The sequence below is a fragment of the Pleuronectes platessa genome, chromosome 11, assembly GCF_947347685.1.
Source record: "Pleuronectes platessa chromosome 11, fPlePla1.1, whole genome shotgun sequence".
Lineage (NCBI taxonomy): Eukaryota > Metazoa > Chordata > Actinopteri > Pleuronectiformes > Pleuronectidae > Pleuronectes > Pleuronectes platessa.
The window spans coordinates 22,084,806-22,103,941 of NC_070636.1; the positions used below are offsets into that span (position 1 = coordinate 22,084,806).

The window sequence follows — 19,136 nt, forward strand, 5'->3', positions numbered from 1 at the left end:
TAGAGTCACACTTAGTGGAGGTATACACTCTCCTAGTGCATTAGCGCCCTTTAATTTACAGCTTGTCAGACACATTAAATTATCTTTTCTCAGTTTATGCTGTAAATTAATGATGAGGAAAGATGTTCTGACATTATGCTCTTTTTGTAGAATTGATTTTTTTTATCCAGTGGTTAACAATGGGTTGTTTGGAGCCATTAAGAATGTGTTCTTCCATTTTAAAGTAAACTACAAATAACCCCTTATCCTTTGTTCAAGCCTGTAAGGTATGGGTATTGTAGACTATGCAATATTTTGTAATGTAGTGTTTTGTGCATTTATTCTGACAGATTTTCTAAACAGTGCAACTTTACGTAACCGGATTTAAATTTAATCTTTGAGTTTGAATTATTTAAAACTTTATCTTCCATGAAAGTGGAAAAATCCTAATTAGATTTGATAAGGCATTCAAAAGTATTCGGATTTGCCAAAATGCTGTGAAGCCCAGTCCTGCTTCTTAAAGGCAGGCTTCAAGATGAGCTTAGTGTGCAGAAAAAAATGGTAAAACCAGTCTGCATGTTTGAGCTGTGTGTTTCATGTGCTGTTGACAAAACTTTGGATTTGGCCCTTTCTAAAATATTCAATTCGAATGACTCATAACAGCCAATTTCCTGCTGGAGAACATGCATCCTGGTGCTCTGATTCCTCATGTTTTTCTGATTATGTTTTTCTAAACCAAGTAAGCTCTCTCTGATTCACTACTTCCATCACTGAAAAGTGTGCTTCAGCCCTCCCAGTGGTACCACTACTGTGATCCCTCGGTACAAACACTACAAACAGCTCAGATGGTGGCAGAGACAGTTTGCCGCTGCTCTCACACAATTTAGAGGTGCTACTGTTTCAAACATTGTGATGCTTCTCTCAAATCTTGTTTGCTTGTTGCTTCCTGTTGTAAAAAAGAAGAAGGACTGTTGGTGCTTGGCATGTTTGCTCTGGCAGAACAGCTCAAATTTGCTACACTTTGACCCAAGCTTTGTGTTGACCTTTGTCGGTGAAGCCAACTGCTGTGCTGAATGATGGATGGAAAACTTTTAGGGTATAATAAAGAGAACAAACTTAAGATTTCATTTATATCATATTTAATTTATCGGTGCCTGCTCTCTGGGTAATTTAAACACATTCATCGCATCAACAAAAAGACACACAAACTTCTCCTCGGGCACACAACCAATGTGATCTCCACTGGTGACTTGTTCATAAGCACTCCCCGAGCTAGTGTGATCGATCTGTCTAATCACCAACTGTCATGTCAAATTGCAATGCAATTCATGGTGGACTGAGTGTGTGCACCGTGTATACAAGAAGACGCTTCATACATCAAATATAAATCAGCCTCTGCTTACTCCTGAGTTCAGAAATCTCCAGGGTTGAAGTTCTGTCTGTTCTTTAACTCATTCACAAACCCCTGCTGAGATTTAAACGCATTCAACTTAACAGAGACGAAACTACAAACAAAACCTTTAAATGGTCTTTAATTAGGTAAATGCCTTCAATTTGATGATGTGAACATCGGAATTGTTATACATGTTTTTTGATTTAATAAGACTGAGATGCTCTTTGAAAATCTTTTGGACTTGCAGTCTTTCATAATTTATGTTGCTCTCTTGGATAGAATCGCAGATTTCAAGACAGTATGCTATTTATATGCAATTGCAGCTTTATCTCAGTTTGAACCCCCCACAGAGTTGGTAAGAAATTGTTTTACCCACTGCAAAACAAAAAAGAGAGTCATGACAGGGTAAATAAATATCACAAGCAGTGACAAAGTGTGTTGTGAAGCCCTTAAGTAGTGTTCTCCACCAAACATACAACCTAAAAAGATTGAAAGCGATTCTCATTTAGTCAACAGATGTAAAAGTGAGTTTTCTATTTATCCGCTTCTAGTGTGGACTCAAGTGTATAATTTGCATCTGGCCTGAATGGGGTCCTGAATTGGATCTGTCAAGGTGAATGTGTGAAGGTGATTCTCTCTGAGAGATTCAACTTATGAAATAAAACAGCTGTTTTCTGAAGTCCTATTCTGGTTTTTAAAGCAAGACTGCCAGTGAGTATATTTAACAGTCAGAGGTCAGTTTATCAGTGTTTCTTATGTTAATACTTTTCAAAGCTTACACACCGCGCAAAGTGGGGGTTTTCATTTTCTTATCCACTGTACCCATAGGAAGTGCCCGAGGTGTGGTCTGGCACATTGTTGGTGCATTGACCAACAGATAGACCAACAAAAAACTGGTCTGTGATCAATGGCTAGATTTTTTTAGTTTGCTTTTATTTTAAGGACACTTAAAATTACAGTATATGTATAGGACGATGTACAACACACAATGTACAACACACAACACAATTCAGCTTGTAACACACACAGGTGGCAGCTGTGGCTCAGTAGTTTAAGCCCCAACCAAACTTACTGGAAGAACGAGCTCTTCTTCTTCGAGCTGTGTGATAAGTGCTACATAAAAGGACAGAAACCATCTTTGAAAATAAATTATTTGATGTGTATGTTATTTCATTTTTTGTTTGGTCCATGTCCTATCCACTAACATGAAGGAGGTGGAATATGACATATACCGGAGCCACCCACTAGTCAAGAGGGACATCAAGCTACTTTGGGGAGCATTCATGCTGGCCATTAATAGTTAGAACCAAATCACACCCATGATTAATCAACAGACAAGCCAGAAGCGTTGAAACAAATAAAGCTTCAAAGAATAACAATATATAGTCTTAAGGGGACAACATACAAAACCACAAAAAAGGGCAAGTGAATCCTCACAAAGACGGGATATATTGCTGTGCCATTGTACTGAATAGCATTAGGTTTATGGCCTCAACCCCACAGTGTGGCTGTAAGGGTTTCAAGGGAGAAGAGGACACAATTTGTCCACAGTCAGCACATTGAATGCGATAGGCTGTCATGAGATTTTAACTCAATTCAGCTTTGAATACATTACAAATGCATTTGCGTCTGCAGGGGCCGTGTGATGTGAATGTTGAAGGTGTTGTTTTCTCCTCTGGATGAAAGACTTTATGACAGACTGCCTAAAGAGAATATGCAACCAGCGTGTGGTGTCTAACGAGATTGTTTTGTGTACAGGTGTCCCACCAGGCTGCTTTTATCCCCTCTATTGTTTTCTGTCTATACAAATGAGATGAGGTTGCAGGATGACACCGTAGATGCGCAGTCACACATGAACGAGTTGGCAGAGGTACAAGGCTGATAAATGATAAGCTTGAGAGCCGCTACTTTATTTCGGGACATCGGTTCCCACTTCCCACACATTTTCTCACATGAGGGATTTCTTTCTAGAGGGCCCTATCGCCAATTGAAAATATGAAGCTAATCCATCTTCACCAGAGGAATCCAAAACACCCACGACTTAATTCAAATCAACTTTGTGATCAACCCACGGGTAATGAATTGTTTTAGGTCTTTAAATGGGGAGGTACCCATAAGGTTAGTCCAGTATTGTAGGCTGTACATCGCGCCAAGTGGTTCACAGCATTACTAAAGAACCTGCATCAGTAGACTGGTGTGTGAATAATTGCCCAGCCCAGATGAAACAGTTATCGAGATAGCCACAGATCTTCCGAATTATACAAATGCTATTGTACATTGAAAATACATATGGAGGTTTTATACCTTTTTGCTTGGTTTTCCATTGCAGCGTTGACTGACGTCTGAAGACAGATTCTGAGATGTACTAGCATCTTTACTGGACTGGAACATGTGCTGTATAAGCCTATAAATGTTCATAAAAGGCTTTCTCGTTCATCGGGCTGTTACACAAAGAAATGTAAAGCATCTGTCCCTTTTAAAATCTTTGAAGCTAGTTAGCATTGACTCTCACCGTTAATCTATCTACTATTAACAGAAGTCTGTCTAAACGTGGTTCGCATATCTTGACAACGGTTAAATTTATTGGCTTCACATCTGGCATGTGTATTGTTAAGGCCCCAAATAATTAATTCAAGTTTGATTTTAAGAGTTTGTCACAAAGAGTTCTTTTTTTAGATATGTAGTGCATAAATATATGTCGTTTCTCATTGTCTTTATAACCATCGCTTCAAAGTGCCAGCACCCAAATAAAATGTGTCCATGGTGCAGTCCTTGGGTTTGCATTTAATTATTAATTAATTATTTATTCAATGTCACAAAATATAACTGCAGTAAGCAGGTTTGATTTAAGAAAATTGGGGCCTGATTCACCAACCTGTCTTTGGAAGAAATTCCTTCTTACTACCTACATTTGCAGTTTCTAAATAGATTCTGACATTCACCAATGTTTTTTTTTTTATCAGAGATTTGCTCTCATGTAAGAAGAGAATCTATGCGCACTCAAGAGCACTTGACTACTGATATGCTTATGTCAAAATAATCAGTCATTGTTGTTGGTATTCTTAAAAAAGACGGAAAGGTTTTAGTGCATATATTTGTTTTAGAAAATTTGTTTAAATTTATTTTAGTGTATCACAGATTTAAAAAAAAGAGATGTTGAGGAGGATAACACTCATTCATTAACACACTCACTCGTATATAGGTATTTACTCACTTGAGTGGACATATTAAATGTGTTACATGTTCCATAGTTTTAAAGGTTCGGTGTGTTGAATTTAGTGACGTCTAGTGTTAAAGTTGCATGTTGCAGTATTCTAAGAAATGTTTAACTGAAATTATTAATAGCATATGACAGAGGCCTTTTGGTTTGACAACATTGTCTGTTAATGTATGTGTTTCGCACTGTGTTGTTTAGATGGATCTGCTGTAGAAACAGCAAAGTAAGTAAAAATAATTCATTCATTCAATAATCCCATAAACACTTCCTGCCTCAGGTGTTGGGTGTAATGGCAGGTGAAACAGTTTCCCCCTGTGATCACAGCCAGTTGTGGAGACTGATTTGTGTTACCATAAAATGCTTCCTCTTGTTTTTTTATCTTTATCTTATCCACCATATATTTCCACAAAGCTGTGAGAGGAAGCTGTAATGTATACCTTGTCTTCTTTGTGGGAACGGAGCCTAACCCTCATAAGAGAGAATTGGTTGACCTTACTCACCCACACACTGATTGTCACCTTTTCACCCATCCGACCACTCAAGACTACGTTGTCTCTGAAAGGGTGAGTCTTCTGCGATTCTACTCAAACCAAGGTGATGTCTGCAAAACAACAGCAGAAAAGCAAACCAGTAACATTTGTATTTGTGTCCCTCTAAGGATCCCTCTCTTAAATAGCTTACCTGAAAAGTATTTAACACAACTGTGATTTAATGATTTCAATTGCAAGTATTCCCCTTTTTAGAAACATTTTCAGCTTTATTGCCATGTACAGTTGCAATCAGAAATATTCAACCCCCTCACCTCAATAGACATTATAGTGATGTGGATGACAGATAATGACAATAAATGACAAAAAAACCCTCATCAAACAACAAAAGATATTTATTGATGCGTATTTTAATTATTTTGACAACAGAAGTTGACTTAACTTTGAGGTTCAAATGAAAAATGTAACTCTTTCAACACATGTGCATGTGCAGTATTATTCAACCCCCCAGCTTCAGTACTTTGTGGCGCATCCTCTAGCTTTTATAACTTATAAAAAATGTTTTCGGTAAGTGCGGACAAGCTTCTTACACCTCTCGATTGGAATCTTTGCCCATTTTTCAAGTGCAAAAGCCTCTAGATCAGTGATGTTTGATGACTTCCATGCTGCAACTGCCTTCTTTAAATCCCACCAAAGATTTTCAATCAAATTTGAATCTGGTGACTGTGAATGCCACTCCAGGACGTTCCAGGATCTTTTTCTCAACCAAGCTTTGGTGGACTTGAAGATTTTGCTTTGGATCATTGTCTTGCTGGAAAGTCCAATGATCACCAAGGTTTAATTTGTCAACAGAAGGCATCACATTCCTCTTTAAAATGGGCTGGTATTTGTGTGAATCCATGATGTCATGTACACAATAAAGATTGCTAGTTCCTTCCGCAGAAAAACAGCCCAACATCATCTTTGACCAACCTCCATGCTGGACTGTGGGGATGGTATTCTTCTGGTCGTAAGCCTGGCCTTTCACACGCCAGACATACCGCTGGTCCATACGTCCAAACAGTTCCAGTTTGGTTTCATCAGTCCATAGAACTGTCACCCAAAACTCAGTCTTATTCAAATTCCTCCTGGCATATTCTAGTCGACTTTTGATGTTCCTTGTGGTCAAGAGCTGAGTGTGTCTTGAAGCTGGCCATGAAGTCCTTTTTTATTCAGTGCACGTCTTATAGTTGCCACTGACGCACTTGTACCAGCCTTCATCAGGTCATCCTGTAGGTGTCTTGCAGTCACACAGGGGTTTATCTGAGTTGTTCTGACTAAGTTGCTGAGGGTCCTTGATGAAATGTTGGGCTTTCTTCCACGGCCAGGCAGGTTCGAAGCTGCTCCATCAGTTTTAAACTTCCTTATAATGTTCCCAATTGTGTCTCTTGGAATATAATTTTTTGGTGAAATCTTCTTCTACCCAAGGCCTTTCAGGTGTGATGAAATAATCTCCTCTCTCAGCTTTTGTGGAAGCTCCTTTGTCTTTCCCATGATTGCAACTCACCTTGAATACCTTCATGGGTGGGGTTTATATATGCATCACAGCTGAAGCAAATGAAGGATCAATATAGAGTTCCCAAAGGCTTAAAAATGTTTCAGCTCAACTTTAGGACAAAAAAACTGTCAGACAGCTTTAAAAACAACAATATTATATAGGGGTTGAATAATTGTGACATGGCTATCTTAACAAAATATACTGCTACACACAAATACTACTTCATGCATTTTCCGTGTTGATTTTCAAAAAATGTATTTGATGAATCATATGGTGCAGAGTGCAAAAGATCATTATAAGCAGGATGCATATAAATACACAAGGTACATCAAGGTAGTGAATTTGAATAATGTGCAATATATACATTCCGCGTATAGATCTATATTGTTGGAAATGTGTACGTGTAAACCTGAATTGATGAACAGTATAATAAATTATAAATACATTGGGGTTTGTGGTACAGATATGTACAGATTTTTCCTTACACTTTAGACTGGTTGTTCATCAGAGTGATGGCCTGTGGGGACAAGATACTTTTTTCTTGTAATGAAATGTGTGTTTCTTACCCTTAAACTAAAATGGAAGCATATTAGAATAATCTTCATTGTGCATTTGTATGTATGAAAAGTAATTCCTCTTTGTGAAATGAGGGTGACGTATTTGTCCTTAGGACAATAATAGAGCAGTAGTAATATCCAAGCCATGGATGAGTAAAAGGGTTACAATTGCCAGGTAAGACCGTGTTGAAACATGCGGATAACCTTTAGAGGAAATTGCTTGAAGTGTTACATTCAGCAGGGTTCCAGTTATTGTGTCCACTCTTTTCATATGAAGCTGTTTTCTCAGTCAAGTATCTTTGGTTGAAATGGTAATTGCTTTTCCATCAAATATGAACTGTTGTCCTTTCATTTGTTTATGTCACATCATCCATCAATCTTATTGGCTCTTGTGACTGGGGTTTGATGAATCCCGGGAAAATAATGTAACTAACCCCTTCAATATAGCATCATTAAGGGAATTGGGTGGGGGCAGTAAATGTTTGTCTGTATGATTTTTAGACATTACAGATAGGATTGTGACTGAAAGGGTATTATTTATATTGCTGCTGTGTTTTTTCTAGTTTTCACACATATGTGGACTGAAGCAGTTATTATTAAAGATTGGAATAAAATGGCACATCAGGCTGCATTGAGTGTGGAAGTTAATATGTTGGCAGAAACTTGGACTATGGGCAGAAAAGGTCTCTGATTCGACTCTGGATCAACTCCACGGAGTGAAAACAAAAGACGAACCTGGATTGATTTGTCCAAAAATCCAAGAGGATTCTCCCTACCCTGTCTAGTACCCCTGAGCAAGGCACCTTACTCCCTCAACATCTGCTCCCCGGGCGCTGTACATGGCTGCTCACTGCTCTGTGTGTCCTGCACCAGATGGGTTAAAAGCAGAGGCTAAATTTCCTAAAACTGCATGAGTGTGTCTGTGGATGTCTGTGTATGTGTTTGGGATAAATAAATGGATCTTAATCTTGATCTTAATCTTAATTAGATTAAATAAACAATGGTCATTCCGCCAAGTAGTAGTAACACATATCCAACTAGGGTCTTAGGGAGAACTCTGTTCTGGAACTCTTACGCCCGGGCACCAGTATGTTGTTGAAAAGCTTGCTTCATTTTTGTGTCCATGTTATCAGGTTAGAATGGACACACTGCCTGAGTGAGCCACCCTGCTCTTCTAAGGGTGTCCGAGTCTCACCTATTTTCTAGGTGCTGCACGGTTCATAGGGAGTAAAAATCTTTCCCCACAGTTTCAATGTCTGCCTAATATGTCACAAATATTTGCAACACTTCTTGTGCACATTATAAGGTAAAAGCACTCTTGCGTTTCAGTTGATTTAATCCATCCGTGGGTTTTAACATAGTTTTTATTGTTATAGTAATACTGGAAGATGCATGGTTTAATACCATAGAGTCCTGGCATTTAGAAGAGTACATAGGCCTACTTTTATCTAAGGAAATACTGTAGTCAACCAGAAACCTCACATAGCAGCTCGGTAGCAGACACGCTCCCTATGTGAACTAGGGTTCGGCGACGTATGCAGTGAAACATCTCGATGGACTTTACTCACAGACACACACACAGAGACACACACACTTGCACAGTGACACACAGACACCGACTCGGCTGATGTCAATATGAACACTGATCACCACAAAATCAATACTTTTCATAATTGAATTCAATAGATTCAGCTCGCCCTGACTCAGCTCACTCTCTTCCTGAGTCTGTCATGCTGACGTGCAGGAACACACCGACACACACACTCACACACAGTTTCATCGGACATCTGTAGACTCCAAGTTCGTGATAGAATTGTCCATCACCTGCAGAGATGCAGCCATCACACCCAGGCGTTAGTCTCAGGAACCTTTTACGAGGAATTAAATGGTTCCTGCACACCATTGTTTCCAAGCATTTCCACAATTGTCTTAGGACCAGCGCATATTAGGCAAATTAGCCTGATGATGTTTTATGAATAATCGACGGCTCCAGCTACAAGCTACCAATGTTGGTTATGCAGAAGACTATTCGCAAATGATGGTGGGAAATTGAGCATCTCTACAACTTGTGCCATTGTGGATTGGAATAGAGACAAACATAACCAACAAAGCGCAATAAAAACACCCCAGGATACAGATTTTATGAACTATTGAATCTTCAGTGCTGCAAGCCCCATCCCCTTTGTTCTCGTATTTTCATGATGTAGTGCCCCTGAGTAGGGACTTAGGGGTAAAAACTTTTTCCTGAAACTTTATTAAGACCGTGGTCTTTGAAACATTCCTGTAAAGGTTCTTAGTTCCTGAGGAAAGTTCCAGTAGGAAAGTTCCTCCGGCCTTGCTCTGTGAGAATGTAACTTCTCACAGCGCTAACAGCTAAATGTTATTTTCAACATGTTAATATGCTCATTGTGACAATGCTGACATGCTTATATTTGGCAGGTGCTGCCTGACTCCTAGCATAACCTGATATAGAAATTCTGATTGGTCTGAATTCAGTTGTGTTAATAAAAACACCATAGGTTCACACACTGGATGTAGATCAGTATTGTATTCATTGTCATAAATAAATAAAGTACATGCTATGTTAGGCCGATGGCAAAGGATGGCCTCAGTCTAACCTGAGCAAGTCAACACCACATGCTGCTCTTATGAAAAGTAGTAAAAAATGTATTTCTATGGGAAACGGCCAAATAGTTGAAACATTTTAGCTTCTGCTGCTCCATGTCAAATAGTATAAATACTCTGAATCCAATTAAAATTCATTTCAAATGAACATTTTTGGAATAAAGGGATTCTTGAGCTAATTTTAAAGGGGTGTGGGATATTTCATAAAAAAGATTAGGAACCACTGAGCCTTACTATCTGAAATGTGGCTCACGGCATTGAAAGCACCTAATCAATCTGCCACTCAATCTCTAGACAAAAAAAAGTTCAGGCTGTTTGTATTTCATTACAGCAGCTCGAGGGTTTGACTCTTTTCATTTGGTGTTTTCAGATCAGAGAAAATGCAGTGTGGGATTGTGCTGCAAAGGGATTATGTTTACAGGTATATGTGGAATCGTCACCCACACAGACATGGTCTTAGCCTTAAGTGTGACATTGCCATATTTGTACTTTAAAGTTAAGTTGCCATACAATATCCCGAAAATGTTGTGTATCCTGTTTTTTCTAACGTTACGATTTGAAATTTAAAACGTGCAATCTTTTCTACTCTCTCACACAAAGATACACAGTTTAACAATGTCAAGCAAAGCCAATTAACCCAAAGTCGACCAGCAGACTGGCATACACAAATGACACAGTGAGAAAAGAGGATTAAAATGTTCATTGTGTACATAATTGCTCTGCTTGGCAAAATGTCAATGCTCTTCTCAATTCCAACAGACCAAATCTGGAATTGCTTTGCTGTACAATGAGGAGACCAACAATACCTATGATGTCTGCCTGAAACTGACCAAAGAGGTATTAACCATACAGAAGCTGGATGTGGTTTGCACAAGTGGACGTGAATCCCAATTAAACGTAAGTGCGCCCGAGGGCTCAAGACTTTCCATTGTAATTAATGCTGTGTAACTAGAGGATACTGTTTTCAGTGTTCACAATATCCTCTTGCCAATAAGAAACTCCCACTTTCTAAAGCACAGAACTGTTGTACTGCGAAGACAAGCGACCGGCGGTCTGGGTTTAAGCATCAAAGTAAGCAGATACGTTTGATTATGCAGAAGCTGAAGTTGAAACGAAGAGACCCCCGCTCATCTTTTTCTTCCTGCTTTTCAGGGAGGTGCAGAGCACAACGTTCCCGTGGTCATTTCAAAGATTTTCAAAGATCAAGTTGGTAAGAAAGCTTTTATCTCACTACTGTGATCAGGACTTGAAAAGGTTTCCAATGCAATGTTGAGTGTCATTAAGTTCATTGGAACTGTCAATGAAAGAGACAGTGGATATTCTACAGGTGACAAAGAAATTCATTATGAAATTTTGAGCATCATACATTTTTTAGTATCAGTTGAAGACACAAAGAGAAATGTTTTTAAATAAATTAGTTTTTGGATGTAAAGGAAGAGGTATCTGAAGAAATAGACTCGTACCTTTGTGAGAGTATAAACAGTATATCATAGTGGCACTCAGGAGAGTGCATGCCTGCACCAAGGCCCAAACCACTTTAACATTCACGAGATCCAGCTTTTATTTGGATCTGCTCTAAATTGTACAAACTCATAAATATCCGTGTCAAAACATGTCCGATTTTCTTAATCAAGATTCTTGAATTATTCTGTCAGCATTTAATGGTAAAAAACTCCCTCGGAGTCACCTTCGTGCCCACACACACTTACCCTAACACATACAAAAGGTCACAATAGACCATGAAACCTAATAATGTCAAATTCAATTGTTAGTGTAGTTAGTGTAGTTAGTAGTTGGTGTAAGAATGGTAATTAGTGTAATTGGTTACTCAACTAAGCCAGAAAAGTGTCCCCAGCTAGTAAGAGTCCTGGAGGCCAACAGTAACAAATTGCATGTAGCTTACTTGAGAACTTAGCTTATAAAGTTATATATATAGTTATACAATATATATAAACTATATTTTGTTGCATTTATTAAATTAAAGAACGACAATAAAAAAAACTTGACATTTTATTGCTATTTTTACCTGTTAGAACAAAGGAAAACACCAAACTAGAATTGCTAATTCTCGCCAGATATCAAGAATACAGGTAAGCCAGCATCGTTGGCAGTGAAAGCAAATGAATCTGTCGACGCATAATTAAACTTTCTATTTTTCTCCCAGACTTTTCTTTTTTGGGGATTTATCCATGGTTAGTTTACCAAGGACGGGGGTCTGAAACTCTAGACTAGCGACCTGCAGGGAAGAGCACCGGGCCGTAGACGTGATAGGATGTGATGCATATTTTAGTTGACGAAATATTAAAACAAAACGTGAGAGCAGGTCAGACTGGAGGCGGACACAGGAACTGAAGCTCGGTACAGACCACCTGCAGCTTCTGCTCTGATCAAGAAGCTGCGGCGCTGATCTCTGACCAGCTGTGACCAGAGAAACTCAGTGTTTTCACTGTTTCAGCTGTTAAGAAGCAGCCGGTCAGTCACTGAGCGGCTGCTTCACGCTGATACCGCTGATATCACGCTGATACTATGATGATTTAAAAAAATTAACTATGAAAAGTGATTTGTTAAGTTTACCGTTCACGAAAAATATGCGCAACATACACAACAGTGTGCTCCAGAGCCGCGGGTTGCCGACCCCTGGTCTAGTCATACCGCATTGGTCTTCAAATGCAGCCTCTGAAAGACGCAGACCCTGAATGGAGGCCCATCTCTTTTGTATGTTAGTCGGCTATGGAAATGCTACGCTATGTAATGTCTTTTTTAATATTTATTTTATTTTCACGTCCCCCACACAGACAACAAAAGTCTTGATGCCAAGCTCACCTGAACATGTCCTGACTCCACCTGAACTCTTTTTGTACTCTTATTGGTAGTGACATTTTTTTTATATGCCCTTTTGATCTTCTAACTGCTGCATAATTAGACATCTTTCAAAGAAAAAGAAAATAAGGTTTTGTGTTATTTTTACATTTATTATTTCTTATGTATTATGTATTATGTATTTCCACTGAGTCAGTTGGTCAAGATCAGCGAGTCAGCTTCCAAAGGACTGCGTATGGAAAGACAAACATCACGCAGACGAAACAGTTGGCAATTAAATGTAAGAAGTGATGACCTCCCAGTATCCTGCAGCGATTCACCATCAAAGCCTCATGTGAATCCTTTTCCCTGTAATTTGCCCACAACGCTCAGAATGTCCTTATATCCCAGTTGACGCTGAGAGCCGTTTTCTCCGAACTTTTCCAAATCTTCTCTCAACAGAGGCTTCATTGTCTCGTCCCGTGCTGCTCGCAAACGAGTTTATGTCCTTATTAATTTCAAATTTCATGCTTTCCTGTGTTCTTTCTCTGAGTTGCAGGATGTAGACTGAGATTAGTCAGACAGAGTCACTGATTGCTATTCTCGCCACATTACCATGTATGAAATGAGCAATTATTTTCTAATGTTTTCATTAACCTCTGACACTTGACCATTGACGCCTGCAGCCGATCTGTCGGGGAAGCTGTTCGTCGGGGATGCTGTGTTGCAGGTTGGTACATTAGTTCATGACTTATTTGCTGTAGGGTTGATTTGGGTCACAGGCAAGAGTGCTGACTTGTTGAATCTTAATTTCGACACTGTTTTATTTCAATGAAGTATATGAATTGCCTTTTAAAATTATTTTATCTGCATTATTCGTATCCAATAAATCTGTAAATGTCACAATGAACTTTTGCAAAGTGTTCATATATACTGAATCATGACACAAGATTTTAATTAAATGAGACAATTATCTCACTTGTCAAAAAAGCAGAACCAATAAATAAGAACCTTTTTTCCTTATATTCATAAAAAAACTGATGTTGCTAGTATTTGCCAGATATAAATTTGATGTTGAGTCCACCTGGCAGGTTTATTGGCTCTGCTGTTTATCTAGAATATCAAGCAGACTCATTGGACTGCCAAGCATTATTAATATTAACAATCACACTGGAATTTCTTATGAATTACATTAGGATATAAGAAGTATTTTTGGACTCAAACTCAATGCCCTGGTTCTCTGTGATAACAACATAAATTACTCCTTAAAAATAGCTTTATTTTACTGAATGCCAAATAAACCACTTTAAATATTTTAAAAGGGAATATAAGGATGAATTATGAGACATGGGCCACACGACAGATGTAATAGGAATAAAACACTCAGAGTCTAGATACACATACTCTGTGATCATTGTGAATCTCCATGTTTTTGCATGGAATCTCTGTGTTTGTTTTTCTTCTGTTATACCCCGTTCAAGACCTGGTATTAACGTCTGTCCTGACTGATCAGATCACAAGTGGTCTGCACTCAGTACAGGGCTGAGGTGTTTCCTGAGATCTGATCATCACAAACCACACTCAGAACTGGTCTGGGACACGTGTCCACATTCTTTTGCTGTGGTAATCCAAATGTGTCCTGGGCCACATTATGATGGACCACCTACCCAGCAGTGATGTCCTCTGACCCAGTTTCAAAATTAATTCACTCTATTCTGTATCCATACATTGATACATTTTTTGCCTCCGCCACAATATCATCGCCATCATCACCGCATAGGGATTAATACTGTTCTTAAATTGGTCAAATCTTTTTCACAGCATAACGCTGACATTCATTCAGACCCTCCTGATTCCTTTCTCTCTCTCTCTACCGCTCGATTGTGACGACAACCAAACACAGGGACATTATACACATCTGTTAACTCATAATTTGCTATTTGCATATAGAGCGGGCAAGGGAGTAGTCGGGATTCCCTTCCCTGTTCAGGACACATTTTAAAGTTAGGTTTTAACAGATGACTTAACGCTGACCACTTCTCCAATGCCAGGTCTGATTTAAGCCTTAGAGGTCATTGAATGGGTTTTCATGGTTTTTCACCTGTTTTGCGAACATTTAGTATTGTCGTTGTGTCTCAATGTGCATGGCCATGGCCTCTTTTCAACCCTTTTTCATCTCTTTGTGTTAGTTTCTGTTTCTTCTTGGTTGTTTTGTGACTGCTGTTGTTTTGCATCTATTTATGGCAGTGCTGCATTTCCTTGTGTCTGCTTTTGCTTTGCTTTCGGGTGCTTTGCATCTCGCTTAGCTCATGTGTATCTTTGAGTTGTTGTTTGATTGGCTTTTTATAAAGGTTAACAAGGGTCACCCCAATCCATCCATTATACAATCGAGCGAACTAATGACCCTCTGACTCTGATAAGGGGCACCAGGGGTTCCTGCTCATACCCAAGAAGGGCCATTCTTGCAATAGAGCTGCAAAATTACACACTTTCTCCACTAGAAAAGTACTTACCTGCATTTCCTCTCTTTATGCTTTCCTTAGGTCAATGGCATAAATGTAGAACACTGCACCCATGAGGAAGTTGTGAGTATATTTGCATCAATAGTAAATACCCAGCTTCATCTGTCTATAGTGTTGCTCCATCCTTCAGCTTGGTTCAACACCTAATCCCTGAATTTCTCGACTCTGAGGTGCACCTCAACAATATGAGTTGTCATCTTGGCAGGACGCTGTTTTTCTCTTGGTTTACTCTGTGACAAATTGAAAAGATTGAAAAAGAGTTGATCACTATCAAAAGATGCACAAGTATCGAGAGTGAGCATATTCAGCTGAATTTTTTACACATGGACTGATTTATTGCAGCTCAGTTTTTCTCGAATTTAGCTCCCTCGCCTTGTGAAATGTTTCCCTTTTGTTTTCTGTAGCCCCACCACACACACAAACACACACACACACACACTCCCCTCCCATGTCTGTCATCTCTGTCTCCTCGTGCAGACCCAAACAGCTGTTCACTATATTCTCTTTCAGAGTGTCAAAATACATAACACATAATGAGTAGTTTTTGTTCAGAACACAATCCAGAGCTTTTAATGGCAGGCTGTCACACTCTCAGCTCTGACAGACGCTCAGGCACAAGTCACAACAGCTAACACACATGGTTGGAGACCATGTGCAGATGTGCTGTGATTAGGGAGTGTAGAAATGACCGAAAGTTGTTTCGTTCAATTCCCCATTTTATTTTCTCTCTTTCTTCAAGGATTCTTGGAAGACACATTTAGTATGTCTTTCTTTAAACCCAGCTGTACATGAACGCCTCTTTGAGACTAACTTTTCTGCATCACTCGGACATCAGATAATCAGAGCTTAATTACTTTGTGTTTTGTCGGCTGTCACTTTGCTGCGACCCTCGCATGAGAGTGACGCCTGCCTTCAGCTTCCAACTTTGATGATATAAGTGAAGCAGGCTTCAACTCCAGATTACATATTCTTCACTCATCTCCGGTTACATTTTGTGGCGGCGACCAGCTTGACATCAGTGTGGCTTGTTTCATTTATGAGATTACATTTTATCTCAGTGCATCACTCACAGTCTCTCTCTCCTGCTGTCAGGTTCACCTCCTGCGTACTGCAGGAGATGAGGTCACCATCACTGTTCGCTATCTGCGAGAAGTGCCATCATTTCTAAAGCTGCCTCTCGGTAAGAGTTTGGTTGTTTTGATGTTTTTTGTTTTACATTTAAATTGTTATGAATAAAGCAATAAACTCTTTTTAAGAATACACCTGATGAATAAGCTTTGCTAGGAGATTCCAATTTATGCTCCTAAGCTGTTAAGTAGATGAGTGTTTATTTCAAAGTTATAAATTGACATGCTCAGTAGCCTTATATGAGCAGGAATGTCAGAGCTGCAGCCTCCTGCTCCTGTACTTAGCTCAGCGGCTTAAAGAAAATCTAAACAGAGACGGAAATTCTTCATGTTGAGCCGATAAAAGTTGAGAAATGATTGTATGCAGGGGAGGGAGGTGAGAAATTGAAGAGGTTGGAAGGAGAAAAATAGAAATACCTGGACAATTTGGAGATTTGATTGTATTAAAGTAAGTAGGACACCTTTACTTGTTACTGCAGTGGAGGAATACGTAGTTCTTTCGCTAAAATAGCTTCAGACTTCATGTTGCAATCTTCAGTTTATAATTTTTTAATTTGTAGCTATTAAATTACATATTACGAATTTTCACAACAAAAAAAGCTTTACTTCTTTGTTTGGGTATTGATTGTAATGTCTTATACATTCATCATCTTTGTAGCTATTAGTTGAAACTGGGGACATTCTGTTACTGAATGATTTGGGTTGTCTTGTTTGGACAAAACAAATCATTAGCTTGGGTTGATAAGCACATTCTCCTTAAAGTGAGAGCTGAGAGAGATTTCGCCCACACATCTTGTTGGAAAGTTAAAAGGAAAGCATCAGTGCTCGTGCTTTGCTGTCGGGTCTTTTGGCCGCTGAATTATGTTTCGTTGACTGAGGGAGAAAAGGTTCAAGTCGTATTCACTCTTAAGACATTTTTTAAACTGTGTACAATGGCACAAATGACGAGCAGGAGAGGCCAGGAGCAGTATGCCACACTTATCTGAGTGTGACCGAATCAGAAAGCAAGTCCCCTTGACGCCAAGCCAGTATCACATCAAAAAAGATTTTTTTTCTCTTTTGGATGCTCTGCACCATTCACACATACATCAGCACTACTCGGCTTGAAGGCAGAGCAGCAGAATACAGTCAATAATAACCCTGAAGACTATCAGCTGAACCCCAGTGTTTGAGGTGTAGGTGAAATTATTGACTTACTGTCTTTGTTTCTGTAAGAATAGGATCACAGATCCAAATTGAAGCAGTACTAAATATTTTAACAGTTATTCTTCCGTAGGCTTTTTGTTAAGAACATGAATCATTCTCCTTTCTTTCTCAGGTTCTCCTGGGCCGTCCACGGATCACAGCAGAGTATCTTCTCCCCTCTTTGACAGCGGTTTACATTTAAATGGAAACGGAAACAACACGGTAAGAAAGATTGATTTGATGTTTCATATTTGATGTTGGTTGCATCGTGTTTGGTACCTTGAGTTATTTGGTTTAGGAACTGGCATCCATATACAATTTCAGCAAGCCAAGCCAAGCTCTGCTTTTACTATCAGGAGTGATGTTCATTGGTATTTGGTCACAACATGGGCGTCGCCTGGGTTGGGCTTCAGTGAGTGAGCAGCTTGGCATGTATTGTTGTTGTTGTGAACACGTCTGAGCAGAGAATCTCCTGCTGCGTTTAAATGTGAAGTAAAACTCCAGGCATAGACTGGACCCAAATGTTTGCATGTTCACTGACACTCGTGTGTGAAAAAGGCTGTTGACCAGTTATTATATCATTTTATTTAGTTCTAGGACATCATTAAACAACATGCTGTGAATGCAGCATGTTGAGCTGAAGTAAAATACCTTATAAAGAGTTTTATACACAGGGACATTAGATATATTGTGAGCTTGCTTCTCTGATTCGTGGTGAGATACTGGATCATTAAAGCATTTGAAATAACTAGATTTCTCTAATAGAAGCGACCAATTTTCTAAACTGCTAGTTTTCTCCTTAAATAGATGTTTTAAATATTTGTTATATTATTCACCGTTTAAAATCTTCATTTTAAATTAACTAAAGCTGTCCATTAAACGTAATGGAGTAGAAAATACAATAATTCACTCTGAAATGTATAAGAGCGGAAGTATGGAGTAGTAAGTACAAGTAAAATAAAATAAATATTTGAGATTATTATAGCTTGGGGTGCATATGTTCATTATTAAGTGGGGATCAAAATAGGCTTTTTTTGTGTATGAATACGTTTATTAATACAATAACAAGCACCTCGGGCCAAAATATTGAAATCTAAATTTTTGGATAAACAGTACATTGTAGTGTCTAAGTTGAGGGACTTTCATATCTATCTCAGATGTGCCAGACAGAGAGACACCAACTTCAACGCTCACCAACTTCAACTCTTTTGCGTATTTCACCAGTGGCAAGACGTAAGGACACAATGTGATGTAGGAATGAATACTTTAGACTTAACTGTCCAATAGGATGCGAACACCTTCATGTAACATAGAGAGTGACAGCCATTCTAGCTATTCATGGATGTGCTGTTAGAATGGGTTGACATAAGTAGAGGGAGATAAATGGAGATGCTATGGCAGAAATCTTCAGACTTGGGGCTGACAATTGGTCATGTTACTCTGTCAGCGTTTGTATATTGTTCCACCTTCTGGTCTCCTTGATGCATCAAGTCCAGTGGTTTGTTCCATTAACGGTCCATTATCTTTAGTCCGTTAGCTTGTTAACTTGTTTGCTGTTTTGGCAGGAGTTGGAGGAGGATTTGAATCATATCATCTGGTTTGGCTGAGCTTGATGCAGCGGTTGGAAGAGGACGGAGTCTCGAACTGCATCTGCCACTAACTCTGCAGTTTCATATTCGACATGTTGTGTTGCTACTTCACAAGCTC

General features: G+C 39.1%; 1 protein-coding gene across 1 annotated transcript in view; it reads left to right on the top strand.

Annotated features, from left to right (window-relative positions):
• sntg2 (syntrophin, gamma 2) overlaps positions 1–19,136 on the top strand; it is a 68,006-nt gene that overhangs the window by 13,817 nt on the left and 35,053 nt on the right. Inside the window, exons 2-8 of the mRNA XM_053435022.1 lie at positions 10,556–10,693; positions 10,811–10,867; positions 10,949–11,006; positions 13,282–13,325; positions 15,139–15,180; positions 16,210–16,297; positions 17,563–17,651. Of these exons, the coding sequence (XP_053290997.1) occupies positions 10,556–10,693; positions 10,811–10,867; positions 10,949–11,006; positions 13,282–13,325; positions 15,139–15,180; positions 16,210–16,297; positions 17,563–17,651 (516 nt within the window). The remainder of the gene's footprint in view (positions 1–10,555; positions 10,694–10,810; positions 10,868–10,948; positions 11,007–13,281; positions 13,326–15,138; positions 15,181–16,209; positions 16,298–17,562; positions 17,652–19,136) is intronic.